At 41.5% G+C, this 12,728-nt stretch overlaps 1 protein-coding gene across 1 annotated transcript in view; it reads right to left on the bottom strand.

Moving 5' to 3' along the window:
- LOC133625939 (VPS10 domain-containing receptor SorCS3-like) overlaps positions 1–12,728 on the bottom strand; it is a 299,862-nt gene that overhangs the window by 198,835 nt on the left and 88,299 nt on the right. The window contains exon 2 of the mRNA XM_062001248.1: positions 2,548–2,615. Within this exon, the coding sequence (XP_061857232.1) occupies positions 2,548–2,615 (68 nt within the window). The remainder of the gene's footprint in view (positions 1–2,547; positions 2,616–12,728) is intronic.

Below are 12,728 nucleotides of genomic sequence, written 5' to 3'. Positions count from 1 at the left end.
CTTTTAATTCTCCTCTCTTGCTCTCCTTTTTTTAATTACATTCAGGATGTTTTCTTATTGATTTACTTGTCTTTGTATTTAGATGCAGGGATTAGAAATTTCTCTTACATGGCAATTCAGTTTTCCATTAAAAGAAGCGTCTCATTCTATAACCCAGAGGGAACCCAGAAGCTTTTGATGCATGAAACAGGCAGAGGCAAGATGATATTTGGATACTGCACTGCACTCTGCTCTATCTTAGCATCCTTTGAAGCACTTCCACATGATCCATTTCTCTCTGCCACAAAACCACACCTCTCCCGCAGAAGCAACTGTATTTGCCAAGCATTCAGAATAGACATCACACAGCACCAATGCTCAGATGAGCAGGACTCTTGATCAGCAGAAAGGATGTGTCATGTTCCCAGAAAACAGGAAGAAAAACAAACAGAATATCAAACCTTCTCAAAATGTCCAGACCTCTTTCTGATAATAACTCGATAGTTGCATTCAGTTCATAACCCATCAGTTCTATGAGCCCAAAGATGGCTTTGAAGGAGTCTATAAGGAGTAACTAAGGAGAGCAAGCCTATTGCTAGAAGGCTTAAATTCACTCTGCAAAGACAGATCCTCCTTTCAAAATTTTCAAGGTCTCAAAAGTTAAAATATTGAAAAGTACCAATTTAAATAATGCAAAGATTCAGAGGCCTTAATATGCAAATAGAACAGAAAATCCTGAGAAAAGGAGTCTTTCTCTTGGCTTATTGCTTCCACTTAATATCTATTTGCATTTCTACAATGTCTTTTCCAAAGAAATTCATGGCTGCTGTCTAAGACTGTACTTCCCCTCATGGCTTAATCCTGACTTTTCCAGGTGGGGAACTAAGGTTTCAAGCCCAGGGGCTCTTCCTACTAGCTCTTACCCTGAGCTTTTCTCCCAGGTCTTGGAAGAGAACACAGATGTTCTTACTTCTCAACATCTTTGAGTATTGCTAAGTCCCCCTATTTCACTGCAGAAAAGATGCAGAAGTTCCCCAGGACACACAGAAACACACTCACAAATCAATGTTTCCCAAGCTGACCAAGTGTTGGATGCCTTCAGTTATAATAACGATGGATTGTACTCCAAAAGGGATGCTGCTAATACCTTTCTGCAGAGCTTATGTCTGTCAGGTGATGTGGCAAGTTCAGTATTAGGACAGGATTTGCCTGCTTGTTACATTATTTATGCAGAGCAGATTGCTCAGCAATTACATTTAAAGTACAATCACAGTGCCATTTGTACTTGATAGGTAAAGAGGCAAAAGTTTTTAAGGCTTTAATACATTGAAAAGTACCAGGGTAAGTGGAAATGACTATGTTCTCTCTTATTAGCTGCATGGTTATTTATATTTCTGCAGATTACCATGGTACAGCACAATTAGGCTTTGGAAGTACTACTCAAATTGAGAAGTTTCAAGAGCTCTGCTGAACAATTAACCCTTAAATACATGAACAGGAATAAACCTGCAGCACATGTCCAAAGCTCACTCCAAACAGGGTTTTTTTAATTAGCTGGGAACAAATAAATACAAGAGACATCTGCCAAGGAGTTGCTCACACCTGGAGCAAAGGCTACAATTCATTGACAGTTCAACCAACTACAAGTTCAGCAGGTTGCACAATAGCTGTAATATACCAGGGAAATCTCTACAAGGTACTTCATCTTCCCCCAAACCCTGACTTTTTTATGTCCTTTGAGTAAAAATACTCCAGTAACAATTCTGTTAAAGACACACCCTTTTCACACCTCAGGTAGGATGTTAGGAGGAAGAACAATCCCCCGCAGGCAGAAACTCTTGGTGATTTCAGACATTCAGGGAATGGCCCATTTATAGGGGTAAGTTAGGGGGTTATTTTTGGGGCTGGTTTTGTTCTTTTTGTGGGATGAATGTTGGTGTATTTATTTATTTATTGTAAACACACACACACTTCAAAAAACACACTCTGTCCAGCAGCATGCTTCCCCAGGCCAGGACACACCATCTCCCACACCAGACTTGGCACAAGGCAGGTACATGACTCTATTCAAACCTATCCATAGTGGAGAAGACACCAGCACCTCACAGTGCTATCTCTAGTCCTTTTGTAGCTCCTCTTCTTACAGACCAAGGCAACACACATTCACTGCCAAGATGAGCATCTGAGCCCACAGGGCTGAGGAGCATGGCTAAGAGCAGCTAAGATTGTATCATGCACTGTGTTGTATACCATTTGGGGCACTGTTCTGTCAAGCATGTACCATCTGAAGAATGAAGAGATTTGTCTAGGGACACTTATGAAACCAAGCTCCCCTATGTGCCAGGGAAGTGTCCTTCCATCAAGAAACCCTCTTGTTTGCAGACTCCACTTCATTAAAGTAACATGTTCTTAATTATGGGTCTCCTTTCCAAAAAGCTATTCCCAATATCTCAGATTCCCTCCTGCCTCCTCCCCTGATCAACCCAATATCCCCTTCTCAGGTCCAGTTTGACACGAGACAGTGCAATCCCTCCACGCCATTTGCTGTGATTTCTACTATCCACTTACCTCCACAGTGAGCTCTCAGTAACACTCCCCAAGTTGAAGTCGTAGAGCTTTGTCAGAATGAGAATCACCTAGGGAGGGGGAAGGGAGGGAGGAAGAGAAAGGGAAAAGAAGGAGAAAAAAAAAAAAAGTTTTCCTTTAGACTGTGTAACAATATACAAGGCAGCTGAAATCACCCAAAGGAGGGCTTAGCATTTATCCATTAAAGTTGTGGTATTATAGGATCAAATAAGTTAGGGGGAAAAAATCATTAGCTTAATGCTAATGTAACCAGTAACATTTATTTAATCTCAAATTGTTTTGCATTTGAAAGAAAACATGCCAACAGGAATTAATCAAACATTGTGAGCTTCCCTCTCTACAGCTGTGCTTATTTAAGGGCAGGGATGGAATCAGATGCACCCTTGTTAACTCAGTAGCCCAATCAGAAACTACAGTTGCCTTTTCCTGTTTTTCAAAGTGCCACCACAATTTGGTGAGTCTCCATGAAAAAAAAAAAACCAAACACAGTAAGTTTGCTTATGAAGATCTCTATCCACCAAAACAGTCCATTTTACCCAGAACGAGCACTGTTGTTCTCTATGTGTTGTCACTGACTCCAGGCGCATAGGAATTTCCACACGCCATCAGCTTTGTGCAGTGGTAAAACAGAGGGAGGCAGAGCATAACATTCTGCTTAGGCACTGAGCAAGACATAATTTCAGCTGTATCTTTAGTGCTAAAAGCCCCACTGACCAACTTCCTGGCAAGCTATGAACACTCCTGAGTCATGTCTGTGCAAAACTGAGGTAGGAGGAGAGGGGAGCTAAGCCATACATGGGGGACCATTGGGAAATAACAACTTTCCTCCAATATCCATGCTTCTCTGACCTCAGAATGTAATCCTTCTAGTTAGCAGCTCCATTGTCCTTCTCTCCCAGAAAGGCAGCTATGCACCTGACAACCTGTGAGCCTCTGTGCAAGCTCCCAGGCTCAGACAGGATGGGAACTTCTCCAGAAAGAACAGAGGTTCCTCAATGCAAGTCAAAAGCATCTGAGCATCTGCTCCTTGCCTTTTTTAGCACAACTAATGTCACATAGTTCCTTCCCTCGGATTCTACAGCACCAGCCTCAGGAAGAGCTCTGGGGCATGTCTTCATTTTTGTTTAGCATCACTTCAATATTTCAGCATTGTTTCCTCCTTGCAGGATTCAAGAACAGACTAGTTTCCTTTGCATATATACTTGAGCAGTGAAAGCATCCAGGGCAACTTTTAGTAAATATTTGGAGGGGGTTGTTTGGTTTGGTTTTGTTAGCAGGTACACTTCATGATTTGGCTAAAAAATGGGTCCCAAATAAGAGATGTGACCCCTGAGTTCATTAATGCTTTCTTATGCAACAAGAATCTTTACTCCTCCCACAGCAGTGGGACCCACCATGCCTTTCATTTGGGTTTCCCAGCTGTAAGGCTGCTGGGTGAAGAGTTTAAAGCTCTGCAGAAAAGTGCCAAAGGATTAATCAATAACACGCTGGCTGCAGCAGTCAGTTACTGTCAGTGTAAGGCCGGGAAGAGACCTGTTCAAATTTTAAGAGACCTTGGTACATGACTATGCAGTCAGTGCCCAACTTTATGGCTTGAGAATAGATGCTCTGAGCATTCCTCTCTATTGGATTCACTTTCCATGTCCCTGATTGCATTTTGTCCCTTTATCTCCCCATGCAGAGACCTTTAGGAGGAAGATAAAAGCCAAACTGCTTCCAGCAGGGCGTGAAAAGAAACCTGCCAGGCAGATTTGAGTCAGCACACGCAAACCCATGTCAGCCTAAACTGATGCTGTGCAGTGGAGAAATAAGGACAATATCCCTTTTTTATCTCAACTTAAACCCTGCACACACCTTCCCATGTAAAGGGGGAAGAGCCAGCAGCAGGTTGCAGAAAACAAGGTTTGTATATGTCCTTCCCTTACACCAGCTGAGGGAAGCAGTGCACATCACTCCCAGATAAAACCTGATGAGTGACATTTTCCATATATTTTCTGTATTTCCACAGGAGGTCAGACAGGACCCATCCTGAGAGTCTTTAGGAACACATGCATCGCAGTACAAGCCCCGTCCTGCCAGAAATAACATCCTTCTTATTACTCACCACTATGGTGAGGTTTCACAAAGCTAGTTTTCCATTGCAGAGCCTAATTCCATAGAAGACAGCAGGATAACTTCTGCTGAAGTCAGTGGATCCCAGATCCAGTCTTAAACATATTAAATAAAATCTCTATGTCCTGGTCAAATTTCAGAGTAATTCTACCTTAAATTGCAATCACAACTAAAGGTAGCATCCATAATCTTCCAGCTCTTTGTGTGCCTCTCTCCAGATCTCCTATGCCCTACATTTTTGAAAATGTCACTTATCTATTATAAACCCTGAAAACCACAGGATAACACAGATTTTTCAGGAGTGGGCTGAATCCTACTCAGATCCTAGGTATAAATCCAAAGTAATAGCATGTTGCTTAGTGTGGCTTTTCTGGAGTTTTGCCCAGAATGACGAACAAAAATCCAGCTCTGCCTGTTGTTAATGCATGAAAAAGCAAAAGCATGAGCAATCCTTTGAAGTTAAATCTCAAAAAGGGTTCCAGGCAACTGAAGGAGTTGCCTGAGGCAGTGGTAATACACAGTACAGTCACCTACAGCAACCTATCCATAAAATCACTCACCAGTGATGCCCAGGTAAGGCAACACTCCTGCACCACAACCCCAGGTGGCCTCCACCCTGTCCCTGCTTGCTTTTGAGACAAGACACTTCAGGCTCAGTAAAGGTAACTCTTGCAGTGGTTTGGGAGTTTTAAAACCAGAGAGGACTGGAGAGCCTGAACACACAACCTTCTCAAGGAAAGCTGTGAAAGCGCGTTCCCTCCCAACACTGCCTCGTGAGACTGCCAGCAAATGTAACTACTAAGGAAGTGTCACATGCCGTTAAGCCGCAAATCAAAGCCTGAAAAGCACAGCTGGTTCCCGGTCTGCTTTCATGGGGTGCTTTTAACACAGCATTGCAGAGGAAACTTCACAGCTTTTCAAGAGGCTATTCTGAGGCCTCCACATCACGTTGCCCCAACCGTGCTAAGAAGAAACTTCAAGCAGGAATATCAGGGGCAGATATGGACAAGTACCAGATTCTCGAAGACATTCTGTTATTTGAATGCTTTAGTTCAAAAAGAATGGAACAAAATATAAGGAAAATTGCATATATTTTCCAAAACTGAATTCAAGCTGAGACATTTGCATCCAGTCTCTACTTTGTAGTTGAAGAAGCTTAACTTTTGTCAACACTAACAAGTATCTGTGGCTTTTCTATCCCAAAGTAATTTTGCATGAAAATCTTGACAGTTTCCATTTTAAAAGCTGAATTCAATTGAAAACTGGAGATTTCACATGTAACATACTATTTCAAAACAAAAGTAAACATTTTCTTCCCCTGAACTGAAGGGAATCTAGAATTACCACCCTATAGAAAATGCCCACTCTTCAACTAAAATTAAGATGAAACATTTTCTGGGGAAAAGAAATAAAACCAAAACAAGTTCCAAACGATATTGATTCAGAAACAGCAAAAACTTACACTGAGGCATTCTTTAATCCAAATGAAGAAAATACTCTTAGAGTGCCAAATTAAATCATTCTGTTCAATCAAACCAGTCTCTCCAAAATTAATTTCAAGTCAGCTTAACGCTGAACTGTGTTCTTCACCAGTCATACTTCTCATTCCAGGGATTACAGCTTGGACTTGAAATTTCCCTGTCTCCTGTGGGCCAGGCTGGGCACAACCACACTGCACTTCCCAGGACCCCCCAGGGGCAGCTGTCCCTCAGGGCACGGAGCAGCTCAGCGGGTTGGGAATGAAAACAGGAAAACCAGTTTGCAGGATGGAGTGAGGAAATAGGCCAGGCAGAATTATGACTCACTTAAGGCAATACAAACTCTCTGGAAAATGCAATTTCAAGCTGAGCTTACACAAAACTAAATGACCTGAATAATTCAATAAACTGTTTTGGTTTTCTAAACAGAAGTGGGGATGAAGAAAGGATAATCAGAAAAAAATACATTTTCTTTGCAAAGAAGTGATGTTCCAGTGCTGCAAGAATTGCCTTATGTACTGTATTCAATACACAGGCCTCTCCACAGTCTGCATGCTTTTGTTTTGCAGAAACTACACTGTCTGCTAAATTACCCTGCTACAAGGCTTGCATGACAAAAATACCAACCCCTATCAATCAGATATCTTCAATGTCTTATACTACAATATAGACTAAGAGTCTCTGGCACTGAGAAATGCTGCCATCATGATGTATAGTACACTGAACCACTAAATCCAGTTTTAATATGATGGACCACTTCTCTAAAATAAGGCCAGCAGGTCTCCAAGACTGCCCAATCCAGCCATCTTGAGTCTTGACACAGCTTGGTTGGCATGAAAGTAGAAAAATTGGACAGAAACTCTAGCCCATGTTTCATTCCATCTTAGAAACACATCCCTGAAGGGATCCCTATTGTTCAGACAATTATTAGGAATCTCCAAGCCCATAAATCACAGGAGTGCTCAGAAGCTCTTCAGAGCATTTGGTGTCATAACAATCTTTCATGCCCATAAAATTTTACTATGAAGGAAAATTACTTTAGTTCATTAAAACCCTCCTCCAGATCTTGCCAATTCTAAAATGGCAAAGTGCTTTGCATACACCCCACAGTGGAATATATAACTCTGCTTCCTGCAAATTAGAGTGTGAAAGCATTGCTATTCCTTCAGTAGGTTGACAATGAACTTCAGAACAACAAGAAAGTGCCACATCAAAGGCAATCACGCTCCTGTATCAGGTCATGCTCAGAGACACGAGAGAGAAGAGCACAGCAGCCAGAGAGAGTTGGTTATCATTTCAGGTAGATATTTGAAAGGCCAGAACTGATTTATTTCATGAGATTCATCTCCTCTCTAAGTGATCCTGCTATATCAGCACAGAGATTAACGCAGCTCATCAGTAGCCCTGTCCACATATTTACCAAGTGTAATTAATAACGAGCAAAGGGATGAGCACTGGGCATAACAAAGAGATGGTGGACAGATTTACATCTGAAAAATGGGAAGCTCTGTGCTCACTTGCTCTGCCATGCTGCTGAGGTCTCCTTTTCCTGCCTCCAGACCTATTTCCATTATGTTTGTAATTTTTTCTCCCCTCCACACCAGCCATAGGAAGCTTGTCTGCAATTTTTCATCTGACTTTTCCTAATCCATGTGAGAAACACAGGACCAAACAAGTAAATCTAAAATATGAATACCCAAATATTCTGGGAACTGGGAACCAGTACCAGTAAACTGCCCATAGATGAAGGCAAATAGGCCTAAAATGCTCTGGGACCAGCAGCATTGTTCTGGGGAGGTCCCCAGCTGTTTGTTTCTTTTTGGTTTGTTATTTTTGGTTTGATTGGGGTTTTTGGGGTGGTGGTGATGGTAGTTTTTTAAGGCACAAAATTAATAATTAAAGATTAACTGATCAACAAACTCATGAAGTTATTCAGGGTGACTAATTTGCTAAGTGAGGTGATCTTTATATACTCTCTGTATTCAAAGTGAATTTAGGCAAAAGCCACTGCTATCAGCCTAATTTTCCCTATATATATACACTCAGAAGATAGGAAGAGGATTGTTTATATGCTCAGTATCCATTTGTGTTTTAGCTGTGGTGGGTTTACTCCAGCCAACAACTAAGCACCCAGACATTTGCTCTCTCCCCATCCCAGGGAGGCACAAGAGAGATACAGAACAGCAAAAGTGAGAAAAAGTTGTAATTCCAGACTAAGATAGTTTAATAAGTGAACAAAAGAGGGAAAAACAAAACCAAAAAAGACAAGTGAAGCAAAGGCAGTCACCGACTGCTTCTCACAGCAGACCAATGCAAAGCCAGTCTGAACAATAGCCACTTTAGAAAGACTACTCCACAGTTGTTATTATTCACAATGATATTATATGGGATGGAATGCCAACTTGGCCAATTAAAGTGTGCTGCTCTGGCTATGCACCCTCTCAAGTTCTTGACTGCCCCCACCTTGCTCCTAGGTATTTTATTCCAGTACAAGTATTTTCCCAGATCAAGGTACGTGGTTCTCAAAAAACATCACTATATAACCCTGGCCCCACTAAAATCACTTCACAGAAATATACCCTCAAAAACACAGGCATATATCTACATAATCATGCTATACAACATCACCATGCTCATTTACCCTGGAGGTCTAAGTACAGTTGCCAACACTGAAGAGTGCCATCTCCAGTTGGGAGAAGCATAGAGCACTATTATAAAGCTCACAGGTGAGGAATTTAAATTCCACAGGTGTTAAGAGGTTCTGAAAGCATCATTACTGGAAACAAGACAAGTAATATCTTTGTTTTACTGATGAGAAACCAGAGGCAGTAAGAGATTATGTGTTTCTATATGTGGGAACACTCACGAATAAGAATCCAAATCAAGTTTTAAGAGTGTGGTTCAATTTACTTTGCAACTACATCAGAAAAATCAAATTAAAGACCACTTTATTCTGAAAAAAGAGAGTCTCCATCCAGGAATTTACCATAGTTGAAATAATTCACTTCAACACACTGAGTTAATCTAAGCTAAGAAGCATCACTTGGAAGATAAAGCACCCATGCACATTCACTCACAGTAGCAGAACGATTAACCGAAAAAAAAGGAACATATACACCTTAAATACCAGTCTACCTTTGTTTCCTCTGCCTAGTGAGCATAGCTGAAGAAAACACATCTCAATCTACTTGCAGTTAAGGAATACCACATGCTAAGACATGAGAAGAAAATAACAGAGGTACTAACAACAAACACAGGCCAAATGCTGCCCACTGGAAATGAGTGACACTTTTGCAAGAGTACAGCAATGCCAACTTCAGCATCAGCAAAGGGGGTTTTTTCTTTATTTTTTTTTAATCTCCAGGGGGATAAAAATAATCTGTGGGTGGCTTCAGGCAGTGCAGGCAAAAGAAACTTCTGAAATTGAAAGAGGCAAGTCCCAAGATCACACACAAAAGCAAAACATGTTCCAGTGAACTTGTGATCTCCGAACAGCTGAGACTGTCAAATTTGTCCTCAAAACTAGAATCAGTAACTAAAAGATATTCTCCTTTAATCCTCCATTGCTTTGCACTTTCCAGAATGAAAAGTGCCATGGTATGCTTTTTCTGTTCCCTGCCATCCTCCCTTTCAATGTAAATCAGGCAGCAGAAAAAGTGGGAGCCAGAGTGCAAGAAGGCTTCTCATGGACTCCCCTGGGATACTGGAGACAGATCACATTATCTTCACAAAAGAGCCCTTGGGATGTAAGCAGCAGTTTGAAACTCCCATTTACAGGGCTTGCAGTGAATGAACAGAATATGAGGGGGGACAAAAAACACCACAAAATCACTACAGTGCTTTAGAGAAAGAGTCAGCTTTGGAAAGCCTAGCTCCCTCCTTCTGCACGATTACCAGCAGCAGCACAGCAGGATTCTTGTACATTATTTCTCTGGCAATTCAAGGGTAAGCCCAGCCTGTCAGAGAAAAAGCACTTGTTGGCATCAACACTGAGACATACACGTCTTCCACTGTCTTAGATTTACCTCTCTGGACTTACACAATCTAGAAAGCATTATGAACTGAACCGACAGAGTCTTTCAGGGTTTTGGTTTTAAACTTTCAGTGCAGGGACTGGAATTAAGAATATGTTCAGAGATGCCTTGCACACAGAAGTCCATGCTGTGGTTGTGAATGCAGCTGAATAACACCACCACCAAAGCAATGACTAATGCCTTCAGGACTCGGAAGAGGATTCTGACTATAATGTTTAACAATAACATGGGAAAAGAAGTTAGATCCTCCTCCTCCCAAACCACAGATTCCAATTATCACCCAAATGAGAGGTTTTCATAGCCATGAGCTGTATAGTGCCTGCAAGCCAGTGATATCGATCTTCCAACTCCACTTCACATTAAAAATTGGACAATATCTCTCATATAACATTTTTTCCCAAGAAGACAGAAAGAACTGCCTCAGTTTCAGCATATATACCTCCTGCATACCCACCTGCTTACCTTTAGTGCATAAACACACAAAAAAAAATTACAACCACACTCTTAACACATCCTTCCTAAAGAAATGAAAGAAAGGCTTCCAGCAAGCTCTTAAAGATATGCTGGATCATGTCCCAGAGGCTGCAGTAGAGCCCTACAATATCACTACCAGGTCTGATTATAAAGCCTTTGTCCACTCTGTAGGGGAGGACAGAAAAAAAATGGGAAAGGCATGGTGAGTTGGTCACCTTTTATGGACAGCAATAAAACAGAAGACATTTAAGTAGAAATCCAGGCTGTTACCAATAAACACACTGGAGGGAAAGGTAGACACACCAATACTAGACAGAGAATGCAGAGGCAGAAAAGACTCCCCAGGTTATCTGACCCACAACTCTGACAAGGCACAGTCATGCTCCACAGAATCTTTTCTAGCTCTTCAGGATGCTCTTGCTGCACATAAACCCACATTTTCACCAGAAAAGACATCTAGATTGCTTAAAAAAACAGAAGCCTGAGCTTTATCTCTGTGTAACTCAGTTAAACATAAATACAATCTCTCCTGGCAGGCAGTGATATGATTTAAGGGTCCCCTATCATACATTATAAGAGGTGATAGCAAAGAACTCGTAATTTATTTTTATTGATTCAGCAACCCATGCTGGATCATATCTCCCAATTCTTCCCCTTTCCTGAGAAGCCTCCACCAAAGCCTTGGGAAATTTAATTTTATCTTTATTTTCCTTTTTCCATCTTCCTTTTAAAGCTGCCCTGCACACTCTACCTAAGTTCAAGAAGAAAATGAAAAAGGCCCCAGTTCCTTTGCAGATTCCATTTTTGTTCCAATTATCTCCTGATACCATCTGTGAACCAGAGGATTTTGTGCAGCAGTTTAACTCTGTGGAGTCACATACCTGCTGAAGGGCTATTTAAAGCTTCTGACATGGGGATCTGAAAAGAAGGAATGACTTGAACTCCAAGTATGGGCACACTACCCTCACAGAACAGTTCTCAATTAGAAAAACAAAAAAAGTTGACAGAAGGTAAGACTTTGAGATGTTATAAACTGCCAGGATAAGTAGGGGTTTTCCTTCAGGACTGCTGAAGGCAAGAGTGAGTGGTTTCATAAAGGAAACTAAGCTATGTGGGGAATTTTGTATCTAAGCCATTTTTGAAAGGAAGAGGGAAAAAAAGGTTTCATAAAGCCAATTGTTCAAGAAAATTAGGCTCTTATTGTCCTTCTATTTCCGACTCCAGGCTCTACTCAGGAACTCTCACTCCTCTCACACACACCCACACTCTCTCTCTCTCTCCCCTCTCCACGCCCAAACATGTACACATATATGTATAAATATTACTGATACTCCCGAGATTCCAATTAGCAACTCAGATAATTTGTCTTGAACAGAGTATGGGCAACATACTCCCTCTCTCTCCAGAGACAGGAGTTGGACCAGGTAATCTGCTGAACTCCCTTCCAGTCTCATGAATATGACCCAAAGATTTACTTGTTCATGTGAAAATGCCTCACTCCTAGTTCAGGAGAACAATAGCAGGGAACTAGGTGCCACACCACAGAAACACATGACTTGTGCTCCCTAAACCAGGAAGTTTTGCCTTCATAGCAATAGGAGGAGATGGTTAGTGGAGAAGCTACCATGTCAGCAGTGCAGTCCTGTCACTGGTGATCTGGGAAGGGAAGGACATCAGAGCCAATCCACTCTATTCCCAGCTTTGATGCCCACTCACCCACCTGAACAGAGATTAATTTGTGATGACTGTGTTATTCTGAGACAGTACTATTCAATTTTATCAATATTATCCTGAGAAAATTCCTTGTCCCTCCATGGGAACTAGTCCAAAAGTTGGAGTTTCACAGATCTTCTGAAAGGAAAGGATGTAACTGTTGGAAGACAAGCCCTTGCATCTCCTTTTAATGACCAGTTAGAAGACCTTATACTTCTGTCACTGGATCCTTATTATCAACAAATGCAATTAACTTACACTCTCCTTTCCTTGCAACAGCCCAGGGAAGTAAGTATTGTAGTTTGCCAGTTGACAAGAGTAAGCACAGAAGGGGAAAAGGACAAAATGCACA

This window comes from Colius striatus, chromosome 8, assembly GCF_028858725.1.
Source record: "Colius striatus isolate bColStr4 chromosome 8, bColStr4.1.hap1, whole genome shotgun sequence".
Taxonomy (NCBI): domain Eukaryota; kingdom Metazoa; phylum Chordata; class Aves; order Coliiformes; family Coliidae; genus Colius; species Colius striatus.
Note: the sequence above shows the minus strand (reverse complement) of the source record. Positions and strands in the feature narration are given on the sequence as shown.